Genomic DNA, 27,817 nt, shown 5'->3' with positions numbered 1-27,817 from the left:
TGGAATTTTAATAAGCTGAATAAATGCATATATGTCAGTTCAGAAACAAATAAAAAAACAATTTCAGAAAAAGTTAAGTCTATTTATATGCTGCTTTTACACTAGGTTTGTGAACTAGTATTATCTAGGACCAAATTATGCTAATACTACAAATGTAACAGCGTAAGTGTAACAAACAACAGAGATTATCCAGAGCATATTATTTTTAATTATGCATTATTATATTTATTATGCAGGCTTCCATACCCCCTGCAGAGCACACTGATTCTTAAACCAACACATCCCTTTTATGAATATCACTAATAAAAAAAGCAAAGTTCTCTGTTTATTATTTGGCACATAGGGAAAGAGAAATAGCAATGCCAGTTTGAACATCGTGCAGCACTTCTGTTCTTCAGTTCTGACCTAAAGGGACTGTTTGCGTGGGTGAAAGAGTAATTAGGTCCCACATTTATTTAGTCCTTTTGGCCTTTATTAAAACTAAGACAAATTCTAGTTTGGAGGAAGTGATATTGTGGGGAGAAAACCTGTTGCTTAGCTACTGAGATGAGATCTTTTCTTTCTTTTCCACATCAATATCTCTTTACAAGTAAATGTGTGGTTCAGCATGCGTATATACTTTTGTAATAAGCAGCACTTGAGCCTTTTATTGATGTGAAATAGAACTGCGGTACAAAAAGTGAATGATAAAGTACCTCTGTTTCCAAGAGTCCACTGTAGGCTGGATTTGCTGTGCTTCTTCTCTTTCTTTCCTGACGCTTGCTCTGGATTTCTGTAACCATGGGAAGAAACATGAATTGTGCGTTTCTCATTCATCAGGGAAAAATGTAGATCTAACTTGTTAAGCAAGATGCTCTCACCCTCAACCCCTTGGGCTTTGTGTTCAGTTTCAGCTTCTAAAGTATAATTGGGTTGCATCAGCATTGATATTTGCTGCAGTTCAAGGCTTGACATTAATAAGCTTTTCCTTGTAAGATTCAGAACACAAACATTTTTTTTATTTTTTTCCTCCTCCAAGGTGGACTTCTTCTGCCCTACAAGATTTTTATTATGATCCATTCAGACACATATACAGCAAGCATCAACAGAGAGCTTTCAAAATACTATCAATGTCTGGTATTAACAAAAATGAAGCATTTAAAGCAGTTAAACCTTGTAATTCATATCAGATGAAAGCATAGAGATCCTTTTAAATTTACTTTGCATTGCTTTTCCTCTGTGGAGGTTAGAAAAAGCACAGTCAGAATGGCATGGCTAGATTCAGTTCTAACTAGGGCATGATGATTTATCCATTCAAAAATATACAACTTCATGATCCTGAGCATGCAAAATGTTGTAAAGAGCCATACATGTATTTATGTCACTAGAAACTGCAGTGCAAATATAGGCTTATCGAATTGCAGTCCTGCTTGGAAAAGGGTGAAACACAAGAGAACTCCCTTCCACTAAACGGTAACACCTATTCAAGACGGGACTTGCTGAGGACTGCATTTAGCAACAATCAGCTGTGTGCATACTTCTGTAAACACACACAGAAAGAGTGAGCAGAGTCCTCGACCACTGAAATCTGCAAGCTTAATGCTACTTTTATCTGAGGTAGGATTTCATTTCTGTCATACGAAATTTATTTTTCCAACCCTTGACATCAGTTCAGAATGGTGACATTATTACAGCCAAGTATTTTAGATCCTAGTTTTTATTTTGATAATAAAGTAAGAGTAGGCATATTTTAGCAAGAAGAGCGCCCCAGCATCCATACCATGGCATGAAGTGTGCACAGCTGGGCTAATGCTCTATTCCAAAATGTTTCCTACATGAATATTTTAAGGCAACGTTTAGATTCTGCACTGAGGTGCCAGAGGGATCTTGTTAGTCTAAATGCCCCCGCGATGGTGATATCTCCATTCTGTCTTGCTCTAAGTAAATCTCTTGGAATACGAGGAACTGGCAGGAGCACTAGCTCTTCAGCCCAGAGGACCAAGATCACACCCAACGGAATCTCAGGACACCACCTGGTTCTGCAGAAAGCCTGGCACCTTTCACCAATGTCTGAGCTAAAGGGGTCTATCTCAGAACACCCTCAGTGCCAGAAAATGACCTTCAGGATACTGAGCACTATCTCCCACTTGTAATCCAACGGTAAGATACAGTCTGGCTTTCAGGATGTTTACAATACATGGGAACTGGATTCCCAACACATAGTTCTGGTTTCTAGGCACCTTTTCCGAATGTTGATCACTTCCCCACAGGGTAAAAGGGGCCACATAACACTTTAAGCGTTCCTTCAGTAAATGGTACTGGTATTGTCAGTGTCTTGGACACGGTGTCCCTAGACACACGGCCAACACTTTGCATGGATTTTGTACTGGCTTGAGTTCCAAGAAATTGATTTGAAACTTTTTATTCACAAAAGACTATTGGCTAAGCCACCACTCTTGGAGTGATGGATGTATCAGAAGGAAACTGGATAGACGTGAGACGCAGAAGAGCAACTACTTGGATATTCTGGCTGGGTTTTCCCACTGGCACAGGAACATGTCACCTCTCACACTCAGAAGGTGTCTCCTCCTAGGGCACTTCAAAGAGTCTGGTGGGTCTGTATTCACAGTCTGACATGAGTTAGACATATGGTGCCATGTGACTCGGGGAGCTATACAGAATCTCACTACCGAGAAACGTGTGATCCGAGGCTGCACTGAGACGTGCAATAGACAGCGTGACTGCAACCGCTGCCAGCATCTGATTAACATCCTTGGTCCTACACAGACTCCAAACCAGAGGACGTTGAGTGGGTAACAGTTCTGTCCCACTGTGAAAGTGATTCCCACGAAACGTTTGTCTGGCTGTGCTGAAATCTCCATCCTGAAGCTTCCAGAGTGTTTGGCATCCTTCTAAAGGGAACCGGGCCTGAGCAACAGGGTAAGTGCTAGATACAGATCCAGCAGCCTGCCACAGAGCTGCCAGAAGAGAGACGGTTGTGCCTGATGTCAGCATCAGTTCTTGCAAGAGGAATGCTCTCAAGACCAAAGGTGAGAGAGGTGTCACAACAGAGGAACCGTGTGCCTTGATGCTGACAAAGAAGTGGAGGATGTGGCCCTTCACTGACTCTTTACTTTGGTGTCAACAGCGTGAGCTAGAGCCCTAGTTCTTGCAGCCAGGCTCAGTAACCCACGCGAGGTGGATCTGGGGCTTGCAGCATCTCAGCACCCTTGTGGCAGAATAGGGAAAAAACTGGAGTGAGGGCAGCCCGGGGTTTGTCTTTCAGAAGCGGTCGCAGGGATGTATACAAGATGGTGACTTTTCACTGGTTCAGAAAGAGAAACAAAGAATTCAACACTGGAGAGCTTTCCGCGTCCATAACTGGGGCGAGTGTCTTCACAAGAGGACTCTGATGGACCTGTATCTCTCTGCCCTTTTGGGTGCCAGGTTTAAGGGAGATTTTCTTTGGAACATGCTCTCACCAAGGCAACAGAAATATTTGATGGAGTCTGAATCACACGTGGTAGACACCTGGAATGCAGCTTTGGAAGAGGCATTGCTATGGTACAGAGATAGAAGCTGGCTGAGGGGCGGGGGGGGGGAAGGTAATAGTTGTGGGAATAGATGGAAATAAAGAGAGAGAGAGAAAGTAATGAACTGAAACAGCTCTAGATGTACTCCACCCTATGCAGCCAGCAGGGAGGGAGAGTACAATGTCAGCACTTTATTTATGGAACCTGAGAACAAAAAATATCCATGCTTGTGATATAAGGAGTATGTACATCTAAGAGTGTATCTGTCAATAATCACATCAAGGTAGAACAAAGGATAAAGTGGTATACTATCTTTTTGTCAGTTGTTACTCCTGCAATTATTTTGCACAAAATTTATTGCAACCACTTCAAAATAAGGCTTAATAAAGCAAAAATAAATTTGTTTTAACTGATTGAAACATTCCAGTAACCTAGGTAGAAATATTTCAGTGCTTTTATTTGATACAGTAAAACAAGATGTGCATTTTCATTTTGAGAATGACCTGAACAAAAGAATTATTTTAGTTTTGCTTTCTGTCTAGGTTTTGTTTGTTTGTTTGTTTGTTTTTAACACAATGGTAGGTGTTCTAATAGCCTAGAGAAAGAGATTTAATATGTTACAGCCATGCACTGCATCACAGAATTGGGCTATCTTACTTCTTATTTTGTTAATTTAAAAGATATAAACAGAAAAAAAAAACACCTCTAAACTGTATGTTTGACAGAGATGAATAAATTTGAAGATAGCTTTATGTTGGAGGCAAAGCTTCAATGAGTTCCTGCCTTCATCAATAAATGCTCTGTATGGTCATTCTACGAGGCCCGTAATGACAATTTATTTTCTGGGAAAGCCATACCTTGCAGAAAGTCAGTCAGTGGAAGCAGCTGTGTTCATTTACTGGTAAAAGCCTCAAAAGATGCCTAATACTTGGACTCTGCAGAACAGAGCTCTTTTCCCACTACAGGGGAAAGATGCTCCTCTGGACATCAGGTGGAAAGACTTCTAGGCTGATAGAGAAATCCATATAGAAGTGGATCATAGCCCTTCACCACAAAATTAATGAATAAAATGAAGAAAAGCAGTAACACTGTGAATTAATGATACTGAGTGAATAAGCTTTTAATGACCCAATCTTGATACAGTTTAATTCCAAAAAACGTGAAACTGAGAAATGCATTAGAAGTACTAAAATAAACTGAACTGTGTAATGACCACTGCTTCCTGATAAATAGCAATGGCTGATAACCGTAAATATGACATAGCACTAAAATAATAACCTTTAGCATGTGAAAGCTATAAGGGTATTTTTGACAGTTGTAATCACCAATACTCATGAAGAAATACCCTTTCCATGGTAAATAGCTCTTGGTGGGAGCCATTTATTTAATGCTAGTAGGAATATAAAAAGTGAATTTGTCTGAAAGAATTGATTCTGCAGGATTAGCATCGTAGCAGTTAGGTTCAAAATGTGCGTCTCCGCACTTACTGTAGAACAAACAGAGCAGAGCAGTACTTGGCATTTTGAACATAAGCATTAATTCCTCACAAACAATTTATTAGTTCCAATAAAATCAAAGGGTAAAGAATTATTTAAAATTAAGTTCTCTCTGTTGTAAGCATAATTTTCACTTCAGCATAATTTCAAGTGTTGTCCTATTTTCTTGAGACAAAGAAAACAAGAACCAGTCATCATTTGCACTTTTTGGATTGTAAATCTCCTCCCAAAATTGCTGAAGCTTTTTAATTTCCATTTCAATCCATTACCATTAAGGGATTAAAAAGGCCGATGGCTTAAAGTTTCTTTAAACAGCTTTCAAATTCTCAGTCACTGGGACATTACATGGTTTTCTAAAATGCAGATTTAAGGAGGAAAAACACTGAAAAAAGGCAACAAGACCCAGAGAAAACCTGCTGCATGTATTGAGCAGACCTTACAGTTAGGTACAGTTAGTTCTCTCCCTAATTCATAACTTCTTTTAAAACCAAGGAACAGAATCTCAGTAAAAAGAAATCAAGGTGTAAAGCGGTAGATCCCTCTTGAGTCAGCAAGGTATCTAAGCATGTGCCGAACTCTAAAGCACATAAAACTTAAACGCAGTGCACTGGAAATTCCTAGGTATTTTGCTAACAACAGCCCATGGGATGGGTGGTAAATGTCAACTGATAATGTTTTTTGTGGTTGAGAATCATTGCCAGCTGACAAAGATACCAACTTTTTCTCCTTATACCAGTGGAACCACCCCAACTTGGATGAGCCGAGTATGGAACTAAAACACACCAAGCTGTAGACTTTTACTTAAAACCAGCTTTATCTTCTCTGTCCATGGGAACTAACCCATTCTGCCCAGAAACCCCCAACTGATCTCAAACCACTGGAAAATGTGCTGAGTAAACCCTTTTTCCCCCTCTCATCTACATTTTCAGAAAGACAAAGCTGCAGCAAAGAAAGGTACAAATCTGCTAACTCCTGCAAGGTATTTCTGGAAGGCTGGAAATGTAAACTGCACACTGTGCGACGCTGTATTTGGTTTATGTGCAATATCTGTTTGAACTCATATTTGGAAGCTTAGGAAGGCATGCTAGCAGCTCTCACACGAAAGCAGGATGAGACTGAATGTTTATTTATTTTTTGGTTAAATGGAGGGAAATGGAGAGAAGGAAGTCTTTGAGAGAGGTAGTTTTCCAACTTGTTTAAAGTCTTGCAAAACAAATGCCAACTTTTCACCACTATTTTACACATTATTCTGTGGAACTCTAGAGACGACAGACAATTAACTCAAAAAATGTAAGTCCATCTCACATACAGAAAGAGAAGAGAGAAAGAGATCTGGGTAAACGTCTTTGAACCTTGCTGATACTTCAACCAGATCAGAGAAAAGATTCCACTCAAAAACTGAACTGTAAAACAGTATCTGCCATCTTACCTTCCAAATGTTCTGTTGTAACCAGTCCTAATGCTACCATGAAGGCAATTTTCTAAGGGAAAAATAAACAAGGGTTAGATTTTCTACTACAACAGTCATGGCAGAAGTAAGTAAATAAATCAATCCAGCATTGATGTAATAAACACAGTAAAGGTCTTTTAGAAATCTATCTTATTTGAATGCACAGTAATTTTAAGAGCTTTAATTGAAGATTTGCTTCAGATATGCCTGGTCAGTCATGTCGTACTTGTGTAACTAGATGAACTGTTGCAGTTCAGAGACTTACGAAGCCAATCTGTATGACTACTGATTTTATACAAAGCATGATCAAAATTCAGTTAATCAATTCAATTTCATATTGCTAGCTGCTTTGCTACTCCACTCTTTAGAGAAGTAATTGTGTATTATTGTTACTATCTGGATATGGCACTGCTTTTATTGGATGTAAGCAAGCTGTGTGAAGTAGAACAAGATATGATACACTTCCAATGAACATTAAAACACTACACAAGACATCTGAAGCATATTGAAAGTCCCCTCTCCCAAAAAAAAACTTTCAGGGATTTCTCTTCCCAAGTTATGAAAAGAATAGCATGTGTATGAATTATGAAGAGGTACACTGATCCAAAACTTTCCATCAATGGGGAGTGAACAAACGTCTCCCACTGACACTGGTGACCTCATTTTGCAGTGAGGAATCTAATCTAAAATATTTTTCAGAATTCTTGTACAGTATATATGCACAAAACACACCTTCATACTAACAGATCTTTAAAACATGCCAATGCAGTAACAGGGCAAGTACTAAAGCAGATTCTGAACTTTCTGTCAGTGATTTTTCATTGGGAAATTTCTCCTTGCAGAAAGAATTCTGCTGAAGATTTTATTCCATCTTTTTGATGGAAAACTGAAGTTCTGCTATGCTGTTCCAAGCCCAAACTGAACTGAACTCCTTGGTTTTCAGTCACATCTGTGGCACTGTGGGATCTTAGGGATCTCTTCCTCTTTCTGCTGTACTCAACAATCTTGCTGGATCATGTTAACCAAGCAGCATTTTCATGAGGTGCAATTCCACAGGAGAGACAATCTAATTATGAAACCCAAGCTATTAGGAAATGCAAACAAGCAAAGCCCCAAATCCAACCCTGACAAAGCATCTAAAGACCATAGGAAACAATTATCATACTCAAAACAAAATGTGCAGATTTAGGTCAAACTGAAATACAATGTTGAAGTGGTAGAAGGTCAACACATTCTGTTTCCACCAAAGAAGTGCCAGGAGAACACATTTAAACACTTCCAAGTTAAAATTAGTTTAACCTTCTTGTTTTGTGAAAAGCCTGATGATTCAACTTTTCATTTCAGTTCAGGATAAAATCAACTAGTAAGTCACCAGAACTACCATTTCCTTTGCAATTCTGACTTTCACCCAGAGAAATTGTGAAAGCGAGCACATCCTCATTTCGTAGATGAAAAGATCTAGCTATGGGGTGGGTTCTTCAAAATCTGAGGGTCAGGAGTGGACATCTACACCCCTCTTGTATACGTGAAAATATCTTTGTCCATCAGGTGAACTAACAACCTCATAAGATGAATGTCTTCTTTCCACAGTCTCCTAGTGTGTAACTCTCCCCATAGATTAAAAAATGGTGATGTAGAATCTCATCACTGACAACTGAGATCTATTTATGCTATATTTCTGCCTTCCATAACTGTGGTAATGACAAGCACGTGTATTCATTTGCATGTCAGACCTTGATTTCAATAATGTTCGCTCCTTACATGTCTAAAACACCAGCTAGACACAGTGGGGGCTCCACACCTGAAGGGAAAAGATGAATATTTGATCCGAGATCCACTGTGCAGATCTGAGAAGAAAATTAGTCAACCGAATAGAATTACAAGCTTCATCTCACCCCCACCAAAAAATAACTTTGCGGCAGGATACATCTCAGCGCTCTGAGCAGAAGTAATAACAACATTTAGGTATAGAATCAGAAAGTTGGAACAGTTAACGTGCAATTGTATTTTCCCAATGGAGCACAGAATGCCTGTATTATCCGAAGATTAAACTGTGGGGGGAGCATACATTTGCTGACATCTAAAATAAAATTTTTTGAGTACTGGAATGCTTGCTAAACAATTTTCTTTCTTCATGCTAAAATTATTTGAATACATATCTAATTAAATGTAATGACAGCATACTTGCTTAACATATGAAGAGCCGTCATAAATGGACTTGATAATTATCTCACTGTTAAACACAGGAAGGGTTAGTTTTTATAGATATTTGAAAGATGGTTCCTTTTAAAAAAATCCCAGTAGAAGCCGTATTCTTTTTAACAAGCGCATTATATTAACAGCATATTTGTTTTTATGGGTTTCTGCTATTTCACACTTATGTAGCTCATTGGATTCAACTCAAAATACGACTTCCGTGGCAATGCTCTCCTTTCAAGCACCACAGAGCGTATTGTTTCTCTTCTGTGCCAGGAATCCACAAAACCAAGGCTTCAGCTCCTCCAGATTTTCAGTTCAAGCCTAACACTAGCATTTAGTTCACAATTGCAACGTGTCTCTCTTGTCCTTCTTAGGTGGTATTGAAAACACTGTTAACTAAATAGCCAGCACATATGGCAGTAATTTTTCTTTTAAATAAAAAACTGCTAGTGTCCCGGAAAATGTTGCTAGAAATATAAGCATTTAGCTAACATAAAAATTTTAAAACCTGAAAATTTTCTGAAAGAATTCTGTTTCTTTCTGTGCTGAACTCGGGTCCTTTTAAGAAAAAAAACCACACACACCCCAGGCATTTGCTCCCTGGAGGAGCAGCTCCCTTGTATAATTCCTTCATTTCTTTGCAGCAGCCATTCTGCCAGGAGAAGGTGGACCACCAGGCGGGCAGTTGTGGGACCCCATCCCCAGCAGAGCCCCGCTGAGGGCAGGGAGCCAGCAGCCCGCTCCTCCAGACCCTCCTCAGCCCTGGGGGGCTGAAGCCTTACAGCTCATACCCTAGGAGAGGGCTCTGACCACTGGACCTGGGACACCCTGGGTGGTCAAGACCCTCCATTCTGCCTCTGGGGAAGCCACTCCACAGCTGGCCATCCAGGCTTCCTGGCTGCAACACTGCAGACGCAAGGAGGTTTGCTTTAGCCTAATGATGACGTCCTTGGGAAAGGAGAAATCTTTGGTTTCTGCAACAGGCGTACGTATTGCGGGGGCTGTGTCCAGGTTCACGGCTTCTCAGCAGAATGACCAAGACAGGAACAAAAGACAGTTATTACCCTCAGTCTTTTCTGTTCGTTCAGGTACGCTCAGTAACTACATATGGGATTCCTGGCTACTGGTAAGTCTGGTGAATTCTGGTTTATTTGTTTTAAATTTTCAATTTAATTTGTTAAAGCCCAGTCTGTCATGGCTAACATTTATGTAGAGCCATATAGGAGCTCCTGCCTCAGTTTTGTGCTTTGAAGACAAAGGTGTGAAGTGCCTAGAGCGCTTATTTTCTTTTTTAACATATCATGGTATCTTTGCTACTCTCTGCCTTAAATTTGATCAACTGTTTAAAAGCGATGAGTGCTTTTAGAAATGTGCAGTATGTCTTTTCATGATGCAAAACAAAGATTTTTACAAAACCATCTCATTTTGTAATTACATGTTCTATTTATGTCATTACATGTATTTACACTAATTATGCTGTTAGTTCTAATTACACTAATTGCATAAATACATGTTAATCAACTAAAGTTTACTTCCAAAGAACAAAAGAAATTAACTCTAGACCTACCTATTTACGGCCATGAAGCAAATCTATTAAAAGAAAAGAACCATCACACTTAGGGGCATAACTTCAGCTTCCTACCCAGAAAATTATGCTTGCTGAGACCTCACGTTTACACAGTAGTAACGATGTTCTTGGTTACAAAAATGTAGTCAGGATATTCTAGTTAGCAATTTAATGAAAAGCTCCTTAAATTTATGAATGCTATACCAAAAAGTGTGCCCAGTCCCATGGTCTCTTCCCGCATCTCTCTAGAAGATTTTTGCTCAATATTCTTCCTGTGGGGATAAGTTACAAGCAAAGAAAAAGGGATGCTTTTTTCTAGCATTCTGTTTTTAAGCAGGATCTACTGGCCTTTCTGCCCATAAGGTGCTACACAACAAATAACCTTTGGGAAATACCTCCTTAAACAAAGCAGGACCCTACAGTCCCATCATTCAGTTGCAATGAAGATTCATATCAGGATCAGATTTTAAACTCGGGAGGTTTCCTAGGCATAGTTCTGCACAGCTTCCGCATAGAGCTGTGATATTCTAGGCTAAAAGCCACTATTTATCCTTAACACTGTTTTAACTATACAAACCTCTTAAAATGGTAAAATAAATGACCACCCACATGCCTCAAGTAACATTATAAATTTATATCGTAATAATCCTCTTAAACCTACAGCTCCAAGGATGTTTTCATGCTAGACATTTATTAGACTAGTAAGGTTAAGATTTCACATGAGCTGAGCATTTCCATAATAGAAGTAGATTCAGTTTGTATAACTTCTCAAATTGCCTCAAAAGTACACACAATCTAATGTGAATACATCTATTCAAAACCCAAAATGCCTGTTAAAGAGAGACCCCATTTCTACAAGGACTTCGGACTTATATTTTTGGTTTATACCACAAATACAGTTCATGAAAGAGATTTCATCTTATAACCTGTTTTCAACTCTCTTACTCAGTCTGAAGGATTTTGATGTATTTCAGACTAGAAAGAATCTGTATACAAGTGGGAAGACAAGTACACAGCAAATGCAAGAAAGTGTACTGTTAAATACAATCTAAAATTTACAAGACTCATTGCAAAGACGATGTAAAAGCTCATCTTACAAAAGAAATGTTAATTCAACCTCATACCCAGCCTGTAAACCAAATGTTACATACTTGATAACATAAAAGAAAACATCTTATGCTTGTACACACCTTTCACAAGAAATACAGCTATACCCATGCAAGGGGCCTAGATTTTTATGAGACCTACAATTACATTTTGTGACACTGGAAGGTTTGAGTGATGCAAACCATATTTCCCAGGGCACCTCACTGGCAGGGACATCACCCTGATTACAGTGATTGGGTAGAGAGATGAACAGCTGGCAGAACTAAGAGCAAAAATGCAGTATGCACAGAAAAACGTTCAGTATTGGCCCCCATAACTTAACCATACTGTAGCTCACTTATTTAAAAAAAAAAAAAAAGAAAAGAAAAGAAAAATAAAATGGATCACCTCTGGATTTTCCTCCTTTTTCTTTTTGGTAGCAGGGGGTCCCTGAGCTGACTCTTCAGGAGGTTTCTTTGTCTCCACTTTACTTTCTGTCTGGGTTTGGACTTGAGGCTGAATAATGATAACCTAAAAGACAATGTACAAATAACAGAAAGAAAATTCAGTATATGGAACTGGACTTTTCTGCCTGAAACATTTGATTCTTCTTCGAAGGGTTACTCGATACCCCTACAGAAAACAAACGTAAAAGTAAAAAATATAAAGTCTGGGGTACTGAGGACAGGCTTTTAAATCCACACTTAAGTTTCTAAAAAATAATTTTTATTGGTACATTATAAACCTACTGCAGCCTAAGGGAGACACTTGATCAGCGCCTCTGAAAATTAGGACACTTTCTATTTTGAGGACTCCTGAAGCTGATTCAGCACCCTAGCTTTAACGCTCAGGTTGTCAGTGATTTTAAGGCGTTTCCTTTGTTTTTATTTTTCATACAGGTAGAGTAGATGGGATTACTACACATTCAAAACAACAGTGTGATCTCAGTCATCCCTGTGTTATTTCAGAGTAAGTACACATGGATGCGAAGGAACATACTCCTTAGTACTGCTCATGTAACTGCGATCAGAGTTCTGTCCTCAGCATTTATGTGTTATGAGCAGTGGATGTCTAGTTTTGCATAAACAAACTACATCTGTTTTAAAATGACACTAATTCTGGTCTAGAATCTATAGGAATTAATACACAGATCTCTTATACATGCATATATGTTAGTATATCCAGCTGCTCGTATTTTAATTACTATATGAAGATTTACACAGTGCAGATAACATTATCTCAGAAGCTATCAAATTAAAAGGAATGAAGGACCACAGAACTACACATGTGACTACACCCATAATCAAAGCTTCATGAAGGACTATGGAGGACTCAACTTGATGAAGGTTATTTGATTTGAACTCCAGGCCTTTTCCATCTATTTCATTGCTAACTTTCAATGTTATTTAATTGTTAGATACTTTATCTCAACTCAGTCACTCTAGGAGAGCATAAAAGCAACAGTTTTCTTAACTGGCAGCCAGTTTAAGTAAGAGAAAGCCGAATTATGCCAGAGAAGTGGGAAGAGATGCCTGCTTTTATTTACCTCAAAAGCCATCCTACATCCTGTATTATTTTTAGAACTCTATGAGAACCTGTGCTGCCAACAAGACCCAAAGCAGCAGGATCCCAGTAGCAAATTACAGCGAATGTCTGCTGGGTACGTTGGTAGCCTTTATTGGATCTGTTTCTGGTGTAAGAGTGATGAAGTTCTTGATTTAAAAGCTGAAAAGCAGTACAAAGAGGAAACAAGCAATTCATAACTTGATTTTTTCCTACCGATTCATCTGCTGATCTGTTCTGAAACCCTGAGCTCTCTCATTTCATTTCCAGGTCTTCCCCTGGCAGTGTAGAAGAGAGTGCCTGGTTATTTGATACACTCCCCCAGGGTCAGTCAATATGACTAGTACCAATGTAATTGAAGAGGAAGTCCGTAGGAAATTTGAGCCTGCACAGAAGTCAGGGATATTATTTGTGAGGATTGGTTTAACATAATGGAAGATCATATGGTCCCATTAATGTCAAGCTACATAATGATGCATTTTGTTTCCACTAAATGTATGCTTGTACACAGATAGATGTCTAATAGCATCCATGTGTCCCCTTAAGAATTTTGCCATTACTTTCACCAAAAAGAATGACTGACACCACTCTGCACAGGGCTGTGCACTCCCAGGGGAATATTCTGCTTGCACCTGCAATGTAATCCCTGTGTTTGATAACCAAAAGAACCAGAAATGGCATGAAAACCAGAACCTACCTTGCTGTCGGCACTAATGAGGAGTGGTTGCACTTTGATGCTATCGTTGACCACAGAGACAGTCGCGCTGGTGCTGATAGGAGTTGCATTGTTGGGGGAGGTGGAAATGATGGCGTACGCCACACCTGCACTGCTCAGAGGTGATGAAATAGCTGTAGGTTCGGTGACACTTTGTGACTGGCTGTTGGGCGTCTGTACATGGCTGACGGTGTTGTTGGCGGTTGGGAGGGCAGGGCTGGGGTTTTTGATGCTGACTACAGTTGCCTTCTGGAAGGTAGGAGGCTGCTTGGAAGGTTGATCTCTGCACGGGGAGATAGGGAGGCTGTCTGGAATCAGGGTCTTTGGCCTAACCTACAAACAGAGAGTTAGACGTTATTAGGCACAGCCTTACACCACCGTGAACAAACACTGCGTACATGCACTCCTCCGGTACAATCTCTTAATTGTATTAACCATGGAAGAGAAGCATCTAGGCAAACATAATATAGCAACCCAAAGTAACCAGCCATACATTTACTTGTAGATATATTCCCAGCGCTCCTCAGCTGGGTCATTTTGGAGTACTTAACTCATTGCTGAACAAGAAGAGAGGAAAAAGTCAATTCCCCTCTTTTATAAGCACACATCCATACAAAAGCTACTCAAGTCACATCCATTTCTCAGCAGGGATGTTTAAGCCAAAGCCATAGCAAAGAACAGAAACCCCAGACACAATAATTTCCCATTCAGAAGGACACAACACTCTTGCTATGAATTAAGGAGTGGGAACCGAACCGTTAAGGGAATTGTGGGAACGCATTTACAGGAACAGTAAGCATAGGCATATATACTGGTGGATCAGTGAATGAAGATCCTCACATTTTTAAGATGTGCCATGTCTAATGGAGAGGAGATCAATCATGGACTCACTCAGCTCAGCAAACAAAAAACAGGAGAGGGGAAGAAAAGAAACCCACAGCCAGCGAACTTCACATTTCGTTGCTGTAAGTAAAGAATCAGTCTATAGCCGTGGGTGGATGCAGAAGGAACTTCCACGGATGGAGGGGGGAAACTGTTTGCCAAGATTTCCAAAGGCTGTGGCTTTACCCAGAGCCATGAATGATAGCTGTGCACTATTGTTTTCAGCTAATGCAATGGGTTTCCAGTAGGGTAATTAACGTCACCCTGTCAACACGGCTCTGCCTTAAAAACATGTTAAGTACAGTTCCAGGACTGAAAATAAATAATTTAAACTGCCTCTCCTGAAGTTAACTTCACTTCCAGCTTATTCGTTAACACGGCCAGATAAAACAGTCGTTTCCCTCTGTGCTTATTTAGTCCTGTCACTTCTCACACCTTCCATACTGTGAAACAAAATGACAAGTTGTAACAGACAGACATGGGACGCAGCTGCCTGTGTCACCGCACTGTAGTCTACAGGAGCCCTTCCAATGATGCTGACTTCAATCTTCAGCCTAAGCAATTTAATGAAAATGCGGGGATTTACTGATGTGCAGAAAATCATCTCCAAGGTTGGCCATCATCCTGTACCGTATCAAGGAGGAGCTGTACCCGTTTGTCCCCGCAGGGAATATTAAGCACAGCGAAACACATATCGTGAGTTCTTCGTGTTTTGGTAACTCAGACCCCAACTGCTGAAAGAATCCTAACACCTACAAGCAGTGCAAATGTGTATTAGAGGCACAGTCCTGCTCAGGAGTGTCTAACTGTCAGCAACCGAGGCAGAGGGAAGGTGAAGGAAGAAAGAGAGACAAGAGCAAAGAGAAGGATTTGCCTGAGGTCCTGCAGCAGACTTGTGACAAAGCCAGAGAGCCACTGTCTTCGGCTCACAACTTTGGGGTAATACTGGAAGGCCCCACAGACCCACTGGGAAACGATGTGAAACTATGCTAAACCGTGACTAACTGTATTCAAGATATGCTGACAGTAACTGATGGGGTTTTTGCTCTTTCTCCTCTATCCAATCACTTTATGTGATTATTGATTCATTTAGTTAAGATACCAAACAAATACCCTGGCCAAGGTGTTTAAGAGAGGGGTCTATAATTAGCTTCATTCATATCCGTAATTAGCTAGTGGTCTTATTTTCAAAAGTACTGCACAGAGGATTGCTTTAAACCTGCCTTGGCCCAGGCATTCTGCAAAACTAAGGCTTCTAAATTAAACAACAGCTCAGAGCCATAGAACACATGATACTTCAAGCAACTTGTTCAACTAACTCTTGTATCAAAGTCAGTTATACAAGCAGATCTTGTAATATCTACTTTTACATTTTCATAGTAATACCCTTTCCCTCTTATGTTATACCTTACATAAGTCTCTCATATGTCAGACTTTAACAAATTGCTCATGCTCATGTGCTCAGAGACACGTGCACAGAAATAGTATCATATTTAGAAAAGAAAGTCTGAGAAGCTTGGCAAAATACAGTTAAAACGTATTACCATGGCTAAAAAGTCTAAATTTAAATCTTAGCTGTTTGGCTAAGATCTAAATTTTACCATCTTTCCTTAAAACCAAATAATTTTCTTTTAAATTGATATAACAGCTGTTACCAACAGAAGTACTGCAAACACAGATAAGCACACATATACAGAGAAAGAGAGAGAGAGAGAGAGGAAGGAGCAGTTCAGATCAAAGAATCAATAGAACAGTCACTGCGATCTTTAGAAAAAATCAAGTCTGACAAAAAAATCAGCTCAGAAGTTTTTCTAGCCAAAACCTGTCATGTAGTCTACCAGGATCTACTGTATCTGTCACTCTTAATTGCACTTCTATATTTAATCAAAAGCCTAATTAAACTAAATGCCTATATATATTCCAGCTATATAATTATCTTTTCTACCCTGCTACATATATATATTGACTGTCAGATGTAGCCCTTAATACACATTCTGCAAGTTGGGGGTGAATGCATATTACTTTGCTATAAAATAAGCTCTTCCTGCACAGACAATTAAACAGACTTAATTTTCCAAAGTAACATATTCTCCCCAAGCGTTGCATACTGAACTATCTGATATGCCCTACCAAACCGGTACAGCACAGCAGAACATAAGCCGGGCGTTTTCTGCCACCGTGTGATACAAGGGAGGTATAGCTGTCCTCAGAGCCTTCAGCCTCTGCAACCCCCCTGGCAAGTTCAGCCAACGCTCTGAGGGCCTGTTTATTTGCAATTCCAGAATAATAAAAAGGGTTGACTACAGAAAAAGTTTCAGGTACTCCTGATTTAAAGCTAAAAATAAGTTAAAGTTAAAATAATGTTTATTTCTACAGCTTGCAGGCATGAATCCAAAGCAGAGAGCAGGCGTGGAAGCCCCTTGTGCTCTAACACCGATGAACCTTCCCTCCTTGAGTACAAACACCGAAAGTAAGCACTTAATAAACAGCCAAGTGAAAGACCTTTGGCAGAGTTTCACGTTAAAAACTGAAGTGCTACAGTAATCTGTGAGAATAATGGTGTCAGCTGGGAAGAAAAAAAAATGAAGGCAAGAGCTAACGTAAATTCCTTCTCCTCACGGCAAAACTGCAGCTCAGATTTGGGAGATGAAAGGAGGACAGTGGCACTAGCAGAAGTTTGGAAGTTGATAGTCACGGAAGAGGAAATGGAGAAAAACTAGGGCAGGGCACAGACTGCATTTCACATGCAAGGTATCAAAAAGACATGTTCTACTGAAAGTAGCACAGGTTGGATGGCACTGGTCCCCATTACAAGAGCCACAGAAATAAAAGGCACAAAAGTTTAGCAAGGAAGAAAAGAGAAAGAATAACAGACAGTATGCATGTTACCAAGTGAAAACTGCAACTGTTGGCGAGCGCTGCAAATAACAATTCTCCTGTAGCTCAGCCCTTCTCTCCCCAAATATCTTTCATTTTACTCCTGACAGCTGTCAAAACAGAATGTGATACTACCAGGGCTCTAAATGCAGGAGAAGAGAGAGCTGCTTCTTGAATATAATGACTTCACAAACCCGTGTTGTTCCTGAGTTTCCTCAATACCCACAATAACAAAACCATTTGATTTTAGGCAGCAATATTCAGACACCCCTGGTACTTCCAAATAGCCTGCAGGTGAGCACAGTGTTCAAGAAGGTATTCCCAAACCTGAGAATTCACTACGTGGGGGCTGTCTGCTTTTCAGACAGGGAAATAACACCGACCCCAATCCTGTGAGATGCAGAGTGCTCTTTTGTTCAGCAACCTCTAATTTCATGTATTTTAAAGAGTTTCAGATCAGAAGGGAATCAGCTCCTGTGACTAATATGACTCCTTGTATATCCCATATCATTAAGCTCCATCCAGATGTCCCTATATGAAGCCTAAAGGCTTCCATTACACTGAAACATCATTCCAGCTCTCAAGAGCACTAATTGTTGAATACCGTAGAGGCAAAGAAACTGCTAAGTGGCAGAGGTGGGAGAGCCTGATGTGTGTCACCATCGACAAAGGCATCTGTGATCATGGGCAATCTATTTCCTGAGCTACATCCCATCAGGTGAGCCACTCCCACGCTGTAGTAAAGAACGTAAAAAAGAAAAACTTTTACAAAATAAGCCCTCAAGATCCAACCTGAACAAGTAGGAAGGAAAAGGAGGAGAAAGGAAGGAAAGCAGACAATTCCTCCCATCTCTGTGGGCAATCCTATGCAGTCCTAGAGGACAGGATTTAATTAGAACAGTTATCTCTGTGCAGATCGGCAGGTACTATGAGAATTGTTAAGGGCAATTCTGGTAAATGTGTTCTCCTTATGGCCTAGTGAAGAAGGAGAGTTAACAAGTGCACTTCAATTACAAAACCAAAAGGGATCACTGTGATCCTCCCGCTCACACACTGGCCACAGAATTTCTCCCAGCAACTGAAGACTGATTTTAAAAGAAAATACTCAGGACTTCTTAACGATGAATTCATCACGAGCCCCAATAAACTGTTATAATATTTTATGATGCTCATGACTGGCATTTTATTGAAAGGCTGAATTTGCCTAACTTCAGCTTCCAGTCCCTGGATCCTGTTACAGCTTTGTCAGCAACGCTGAGGAGCCCTCCCCCTCCCCTACATCAGATATCAGCTGGATCGTGCTCAGCATCAATCAGTCCTTCGTACTGGCAGGGCCGATCTGTATGAGAGTAAATTTTTCAGCTCAACGCAATATCACATTGCCTTTGAGAGAAAGACCATTATTCACACTTTATTTTCACTTCACCCTTGTACTCAGAGCTTAAAAACAAAAACTCAAAATGGATTTGGCACAATTCATATGTCACAGAGGCAAAGTGCTGGGAGCAGCAGACAGAGCTTTCATTCTTGAAAAGCTTTAGAGGATCACACAGAAAACATTAGCAATGGCTGATAAAATGAGTGCAATATGGGGTAATTATATCCTTCACCAGCATGAACAGATGCACACTGACTTCAGTAAAGCTGTGTCTATTTATGCCAGCTGAGGACCGACTCTCTCCCTCTTCCTTTTTAAATCAATAAAAATTATGCAAAAGAAAAGGCTCTGCATAACTTTACGGCGATGACACACCCAAAAATCCAGCTCACGCAACTGACCTGAATACAAGTGTTTCCAGCTCGGCTGATTTTTGATTCCTTTCCTGATAAGCACCTATTATCTTCAGCCTGGTCTGAGACCACAGTCAAAATAAACACAGTTTATTTTCTTGCCACAGGGGGAAGATTACAAATCACACGTGACTGTGGATCCACACACTTTTCTTACTTCCCCTCGACGGGGCTGCGCAAAAACAAAGTTACGCTTCAGTGTGTATCACGAGGAAACCCCAGGCAAGATGACTCGCTCCAGTGAGTCCTGCGTTCGCATACAACACGAGCCTCTCCTTAGGATCTACCTGGAATATCAGCCTGGCAAGCCACAGAAGAATGCTATGAAATGCAGGACAAAGCCCAACCAATTTCTCCAGCCCACGTTTCCAATCCTGCTGCTCTGGACAATGAGGACCCCGGAAGAAATTTTAATCCGACTGAAACCCAGAGCAAATTTGAATAGACTTCAGTAAGGCCATAACTGCATCTAGCACCTCAAAACAAACCATAGTCTCTCATTTTACATGCCATGTAACCCAAGAATCACCCTGCGGTATTTTCACAGACATTCAAATTACGTGCAGCACATCAGACATTTTCCACTGGATTGTACACCTAATGTGCTTCGGTACTCAATTTGTTAGTCATGGATAGCCAGCTTTAGTGTAAAGGTGACACACAGACAATATAACCCCTGTGCAATTTTTAAGATGACAGCTCTATTTCATTTAGTTTTCCTTCTTCAGCTTTGCTTGATACTACAGAAACGGAAGGTTTGCTGAGGGATTTTTGTGTGGGAATCCGCCAGCTCTCCTTCTTGTGGATGTTGGCATAAGGCAGTCAGGTGGGAGTTCTTTATTAAAAATGTTATCAGTGTTTTGAACACAAAACTGTATTTTCACAGGAACTTGACTGACTTTTGCTAATGAAACCTGCATTTTCTCCTCAGCTATACTGCCTGTATTTTCTGGTTTGGCATTGCTGCTGTTGAGTTGATTCGTTAAGTGGCTTCTTTCCATTTGCAAAGGGGAAAACTACCATTAAACCAGCAAATTAAAATCAATATTATTCAAAAAAATAACAAGTGGGGGTTGAAGTTGACAAGGTTTTCTCCTTTTTTTCCTTCTGCACAATGATGCTGTCCTTGACTATGCAGTTATCTATGTGCCTCTGAGGAAAGAATTTAATCCTTATTGTTTAGGATTACAATAGAAATATAAAAGATAGACTGTGATTATAGACACCAGTCAATATCTTACTTCCATTTCTACTCTTTTCAGTATTATGAGTTAGCTTGCTTCTCTCTCAGGTACTCATCTATGATTAACTTACTTCAATTTAAATATAAAGTGTCCATGAAGCCTTTAGGCATAAAGGAGTGAACATCTGTTTGCTTTCCTCCTATTTGTATACTTTCATAAGCGAGCGCTGGACTAATCCACGCAGCCAGGCATTCACCGGACTGAAACGCTGGTGTTACTTCAAAGACCATGGATGTCACTGTTTTGTGCTGTCCTTCACTTTAAGAGACTTTCCTGCTTCTAGACAACAATCACGGCACATTATAATGATTTGACTAGCCTCAAGTCATTTACTAACCATAATAAAAAATTCTGGAAGATAAAATAATAGTTCTGTCTGCTGACAGCCTGAGCAAGATGGAAGCACACAAAAAGCTCCCACATCAGGAGATGAAAATGATGAGGTTTAGGGATGGGAAGCAGTGCAGTGAGTTCCTCCAAGCCTCTGATGAGGTACTGCAGAGAAAGAAAACCTTCCTATCCACACATCATTTGGCCAGAGGCCCACCGCAAGCTTGTGCAACTGGCACGGAGGCTCAGAGGCACAGCACAGTCCAAATTCAAGCCAGACATGGACCTGAAGCCACATCATTCACAGGGATGCAAACGGCGCCAGTGGAGAGAGGGGCCGCCTCTTCTCATCTTCCTGATACTGCAAAATAGCATTTGACATGGAGGGCCATGAGAGGTTTCACCTGGGAAAAAGTTACCATGTCAGGTGTTAAAATGGCTTGAATCTTTCCTGGGGGTTGCATAGATACCTTAAGCTCCTATGTGCAGACTGTCATGGAGATCTGACTTCCATGGAGGTCCTGTTCTAAATGTTCACAACGTTGGTTGGATTGGAAGGTCTGAAGCGTCAGGAACAGCCAGTTCTGCTTCTCCTTCCCCACCACACTGGATCAGTTCTCTCGTTAAGAGCAGACAACTGATCCTGGAACTCAGCAAGTCAGAGGTAACAGAGAGGTACTGTGGAAAATTTGTGTCTGGGTGTAGTCCCCCTTGATACACCGTACGTGTTCATCTTTGCCCGTACTGCAGAAGACTGGATTTCTCATCACTGCCAACCTCTGGCACACCACCGTCCACAAGGAACAGTTCTTATTGCACCACCTTAGATACATCTTTGTCCATCTTGGCTGCATTACAGCAGTGTAAAACGCATACCATGGAGCACTGCAGATGCTCCAGCAAGCCCATGCCTCTCTCAGCTGCACAGGTTACCTATCAAACCTATCCACTAATGCATAACTGAGGTTCCCACAGACTTTTCAATAAAGTACTGTGTTTTCATCCCAATCTTCAGTGCTCTCCCTGTAAAGATTTAGTATAAAAGACAACAGTAGTCATGGGGAGTCCCTACAGCAAGGCTGATGCTCATATAGGAAAGCATCTCAAACTACTCCACAAATTAAGGGGACAAACCTCATCGCTTTCTACAATAAACTTTTTCTGTATTATACTCCTCTGACAGAAATATATCGTGGCATGCAATAAATAGTAGCCTGCTTATTAAAAATAAGCAAACTGATAAAAAGGAACCCTAACCAGAACCCTCAGCTGCATGCACTTCTTCCCAAAGGGAAAGGATGAGAGAAGAAATAGCTTACCACAGATGTTAATCTTTGTGCTTAACACATTACCGGAAGGTGCTTCAAATACAGTGACAAGCACCATATAAAAGTCAATATAGAATAAAACAGATTAACAACTATATTTATTAAGGGCTATGTTTTCAGCCAGGCCTCTGCAAACCTTTCTTTTGAAAAAGCAATTTTGTTTCTGTTTTCCGCACACATACAGTCAATGAATATTAAATACTGTTGCAAAACCTTTAGCTTGGTTATATACCATGCTGATTAAGTTACCTTGAATTAGATTATCTCTCTTCTTCACTAGCATTCCAACACATCCCTCTGGAAGCGCTGAGGGTTATATACCAGAAAGGTGCATGACATCCCTTAGGGGATTATAGTCCTTTTCTCCTCTGATATTGTAATAACAACTTTACCCAATTCAATTATCCCTTACCCAAATAAACAATAAAGTGCTCCTGTCTCTTCATTGCACAGTTCAGTGTAAGTTTTTATACAACATGTATATCTGCTGGCTTTTCTATTTTCACAAAAGGCTGACTTGCATTTAGCTATATTTTTCCACTTCCTAATGGCTATGCACAGTCTTAGCACACTACTCTTACAAATAATGAAAAATTATGTGGGTTTTGGGGTTTTTTAGAGTTCTTTTTTAGAGTTGCATGAGCAAACTGATACAGGCTTTGCCACAGACCAATCTGTGCAGTTTCTTCTACAGTACATGCTGGCATCACACAACCTGGTTTCTGTCTATAGGAGCTGTTCACCTTTCAAGAAATCCTCCAGAAGCCCTATCACCGGGGGAGGCAGGAGTAGTGGTTGGTTTTGTACACACGTGAAGAGAATCAGCAGCTGTCAGTGGAACTGTGCTCATAAGAACTATGACAAGAAATTTTTAAAATGAGAACATGTGTTTAAGTTTTGGGAACATCTGGAGACCACAGTCTCTGGCTGGGCTCACACAGTACCCAATGATGAATAAAGACACGGTAATAAAACAGCCCCTTGACCCAGAGCAGCCTGCAGCCCACTGACAGAATTCAGACCCCACTGAATTATGCATATTAAAATCACTACGGAAGATAAAAAATAAGCAGTACTTGACAGCAGAGCTGGCTGGAGTTGACTGAAAACCAACCACGTTTCATCTAAAGCAGTTGTGCGTACCTGTTTCTTTTCACCACTACCCTGCATGGCAGCGCCACTGTAGGCATCTGCTACGTGACTCTGCTCTACTCTGATCAGCAGTGTCATGAGCAAAGCCATCCCGAGACCTGCCTTCAGCCAGGACTGGAAAACAGGTCAGGGAAATAGCATTATAATCTGATTTAACTGCTATTCAAATCATCACAGTCTCTCCATTAATTTGAACAAGAATTGGATTGAGACCAAATTACTGACAACAAAATGGGAGGTTTATTCTAATACCTTCACCGTTTCATTTAATGTCTTCCATTCAAAGAACAGAAAATAAGATTTTCTTATTTCCACAGTGCAACTTAATTTTTATATAAACCAGTTCAAAATAGACAGACTGTCTGCACTGCATAACCCCAACCTGACAGAAGTCACCCCCTCCTTACAGTTGATGGGTGCCACAAAGTAGAGGAACAGCTCAAGAGCAAGAGGGTGCATCACCTGTGTGTTTGAGCAGAGGACCTCCAGGATCTGCTTCTCAGACTGCAGTGGAGAGTCTGCAGTTTCAACATCTCACCCAGCTAGAAACTTCAAAGGCCAAAATAAGAAGAAAAAGACTACCTGGAATTAACTTTGCAAACATCACAGCTCATAGCAGAAATATGTATTTGATGAAAGCAAAAATAATTTCATCTTCTGAAAAAATACAATTATTTTTTTTAAAAAAAGAAAAGATAAAAGGTCTGCCAAAAAGGCTTGTTTTGGCAAATAATGAATGCCTAAAGAAATATTGTTTGTATTGTGCAATGTACTTGTAATTAATGTTTGTTTGCTCACCATTTAATAGCAGTTCTGCACTAAGTGATGGGATTTTGCTGCCATTTGTGAATGTGCAGATTTTGAAACTTCATTCCCCATATGGAAGAGCTCCCAGGGGGTCATATCATAAACCCATTCAAATGAACAAAACAAATGACAAGTATCTGTACAAATGTGGAAAATGAGAAAGCTGCATGTATATTTTACGTAAGTATCGTTAGAGTGCCCTGGTTTACTTGTGTGGTATTTTCCTGCTTGACTGCACAGAGGTAAATCAAAAAAGAGGCTGTCTAGATGAGGAAGGTGAAGGCATCAAAAATACAAATCTCCTTTAGATGTGTTGAGGGGCCCTTAAATGGAGGAGTCCCCTGTTTCTTTCCAGCCAGCCTGGTAATGTTTATGCCTTTCATGCCTACATCCAAATCTAAAGGGAGTCTGAAATCTCAAAAAAGTCATGAGACTGGCCAAAAGGAGAAATGTCAGGTAGCAATCGGTGTGCTGTCAAGAATGTGGATGCTGACCTGGATTAACCCCATTTGTCTACATGCATCTGAAACAGAAGTGCCATCCGTCTGTCTAAGAGTGAAGCTACTTCCAGAGAGCGACTCAGAGACAAGTAGCCTTGTAACACAGCAGGGATCCCAAAAAGGATCTACCCAGGCCTTCCACCCAGCCATAAACAAGAGAGGCAGCCCATACAGACAAGATCAAGGCAGTTTAGGTGATGGTCACTGTGCCTGCCACTGCCCTTGCACAAACTACACCTAGACTTAGCTGCTTGAGCAAATAGGCAGGCACACAGGTGGGCTTATCCGAGCCTTTGCTGCTATGGTTTCAGTGCTACTACGGCTCTACACAATCCACTGCTAAAGCTAAGACTTCGTAGCGATGGAGGTCAAGGAAGCTGCAATACCTTGCAGAACAGATGCAGCTAGAGCTAACATGCATGACCACTGACATTGTACTGCTTTAGTTCTTTGTGTGAAATACTGTGGACTTCTTGGTAGAGGGGTGATGAATATTGTTTTGTTTTAAAAAAGCTGTCCCTTTAATTTGCTGCTACAAGGGCACCCAAAGTAAATGTTTTTAGCAGGTACCAAACTCAGTTGGACCCTTTGCGTTAGTATGCTTGGGAGATGGTAACAAAGCTGCCTCTCAGAAAGTCAGTCCTAGAACGGTAGGGTTGTGCCACTAACTCAGAGCAAGGTACAGAAGCCATGCTTGTCACCCAGGAGGGACAACAGGAGATCAGTAGCCAGCCTGCTCCGTAACCAAGTCTGAAGCATGATAGCTGAGACTACATGGACTGTGATAGGATTTAATTCTGCACATTTTCCAGCTCCTACTAGAAGATACTGTACGCCCCTCAATTGCCAAAATAATTTTTAATTTGGTACTTGTTTTCTCAGAGCTATGAGGAAAAGAGGGAAGAGACGCTCTTTACCATAATACCTTCATGGTATTACATGGCCTCGTTTCCTGGCATTTCTATATTTCCATCTGAAGTTTCCAGTTCTCCTGGGCCACAGATTCCTATTGACCCTCAAGATTTGCCAGAGACGACTACACATTCGCCTGCAGTTATTACAAGGGAGAACTTTCACAGTGACACAGTGACACAGCTCACTTACAGTGGCCTCCCAGATCACCTGTATCCAGCTGTATCTGGTGAATGACAGCTTTACATTATTTTGATTCATGGCTATATTAAATGTATTTTGAAGGCACTTGAGTAGTTAGGTAGAAGCCAAACTTTCCACTTGTGGATGAAAACTTCATCTACCTCAAGACATCAAGCAGAGAGCTTTGAGGGGTAGAGGGAATTCCCCACTAGGAAACAATATGGAAATTTTTAACTTCTCTGTAAGCTTTGAGTGGGAGAGGAACATACAGACCACGGTGAACTGCAAAGGAGGCCACAGTCTGTAAATGGGGCAGGCAGTTGCTGAAGAAGGAGGTATTGGCCTGTGAAAAAGGCAGAAAAAACTCAGAACATACGGTGTACCTCTGATAATGTGGTACTACACACAGCTGCCTACTTAATTTTTAGTTTTGACAGAAATGAGACAGCTATGTGGTTATTTCCCACGTTATGTATAGAAAATAGAAAATTCAGTGAACTATGGCTTAGGACTGCTGAGGAAAGGTTGGTGTTTCACTAGTGTTAAGTATGATTGCATAAACAGGTCTGAAATTGAAGACTGTGCTAGGAAAGGAGTGAAACGAAGTGAAATACAAACAAAAATATTGCCATGAGCTAAACAGCAAGACAGAAAGGATATGTGTTCTTTTCAAAAAGTTGAGGAAATCAGCTTCCTCCTTCTTCCAATTCTTCAGAATTGAATCTAACACTGAATGAAATTTTTTCTACTTAACAAAAGTACAGAACATTGATGCTTCTCTAAGTGCAGCATTTGCAATGCCATCATCATTGCTGAAACATAACCTTAATGATAAGTTAAGCCCCTGTTACAGGTTTTTCATCTGCTCTTGGAACCTCATCTATTTTCAGGAGCAATCTGCTCATCTTTGACACCCCAAAATGGCAGAAATCAATGTGTTATTATGCTGTAAGAACAACTGAAAAGCAAAGCCTTGAACTTGATAAGGAAACTATAACCTTCCTTTATGTTCACAACTTTGCCTTCCACAAAATGTAATTTAAAGAGAGAATTTAAGAACTTTATCTTGGAAATACTCTTTCCTCCAGGCAAAGTTAGCTCACAGATCTTCTGCTAGATTCTGCCACTAAGAAAATATTATGGGGGAGGGAGAAAGGAAAAATAGGAAAACCCAACATTGATTTCAATGCTAGAAAAGTATTCACATATGAGAAACAGGCCTTTAAGGGCCACATAGAGGGAAATATATTTATTATTCATAATCATGAACCCAAAAAGCAAACCATAGAACTGCAGCAAAACACTTGTTGAAAATAACATGCAAAATTTTTGAAAGAGGGCTGAAATGGGGAATAAAGTGTATGGTTAGGGAAATGGTGATGGATATTCAGAAAAGAAAACACTGAAAAGATTTCAAAAATCTGATTGTAACTCTCCTTTCACTCCTACCCAGCCAGTCTGGCCACAGCCTGGCATCTGGGTTAGTTGAGCCAAAACTTTATACTGGGATAGACAGGGATAACAGAAGCAAGTTAGTAAAAGAACGTGTGAGGCTAAATCTTGAACAGAAAGGTTAATGCTTCCACTACTTTTTTTAATTACAGAATTGCAGATCTTCACTTCTGTGATTTGTGATTCATCTTACAAAACTAAAGCTTACCTTTCACTGTATGCACTTTGTTCTTCCACAATGAATCTACAAGATTTTTTGCAGCTTTTCATTGTGCTAACAGTATGATCCCAGAAGAAAATGGATATTTTTTTTTCCCTCCACAAATTGGAGAAAATCACAACTCTGCTGTTGAGTTCACTGAAGGTGAGTCTTTATTCAGCAAAATGAATGTGCTGACCTACCCAGGCCTGGGCACCAGACAGGAACAGAGTAGCATACATATAAAATTACACATATCTCCCTTTGGAACTGTATTTTGTACCTGAGGTAGCACTGCTGGTCCTTGTCCTGCCAACCTCTGCAAGGAGCTGACCTGAGGAACCTTAATGGGCACTGCAGTGATAGTTCCCAAAGTCTGTTGAAAGAAAAACAGTTGAACACAGCTTAAAACACTTGCACAGCTTCCCCAGATACAATGTGCCCGACTTAGCGGTTCCCCTTCCAGATCTTTGTGTCTTCCCAACTTATGACAGAAGGGTACAGCATATCAGTCCATTTTAAGCCTGCTCTCTTCTGCCTGCAGAGTCAGAAACTCTTCCTTCTCTCTAACT

The 27,817-nt window shown here is 40.4% G+C and overlaps 1 protein-coding gene across 1 annotated transcript in view; it reads right to left on the bottom strand.

Annotated features, from left to right (window-relative positions):
* The window catches only part of PHF21B (PHD finger protein 21B), a 67,054-nt gene that overhangs the window by 13,368 nt on the left and 25,869 nt on the right, over window positions 1-27,817 (bottom strand). The window contains 5 exon segments of the mRNA XM_040596947.1: window positions 696-772; window positions 6,438-6,489; window positions 11,719-11,841; window positions 13,571-13,921; window positions 27,529-27,621. Coding sequence (XP_040452881.1) covers window positions 696-772; window positions 6,438-6,489; window positions 11,719-11,841; window positions 13,571-13,921; window positions 27,529-27,621 — 696 coding nt within the window.

Source organism: Falco naumanni, chromosome 5, assembly GCF_017639655.2.
Source record: "Falco naumanni isolate bFalNau1 chromosome 5, bFalNau1.pat, whole genome shotgun sequence".
In the NCBI taxonomy this organism is placed as follows: Eukaryota; Metazoa; Chordata; class Aves; order Falconiformes; family Falconidae; genus Falco; species Falco naumanni.
The sequence above is the reverse complement of the archived record's forward strand: the minus strand, read 5'-3'. Positions and strand labels throughout refer to the sequence as shown.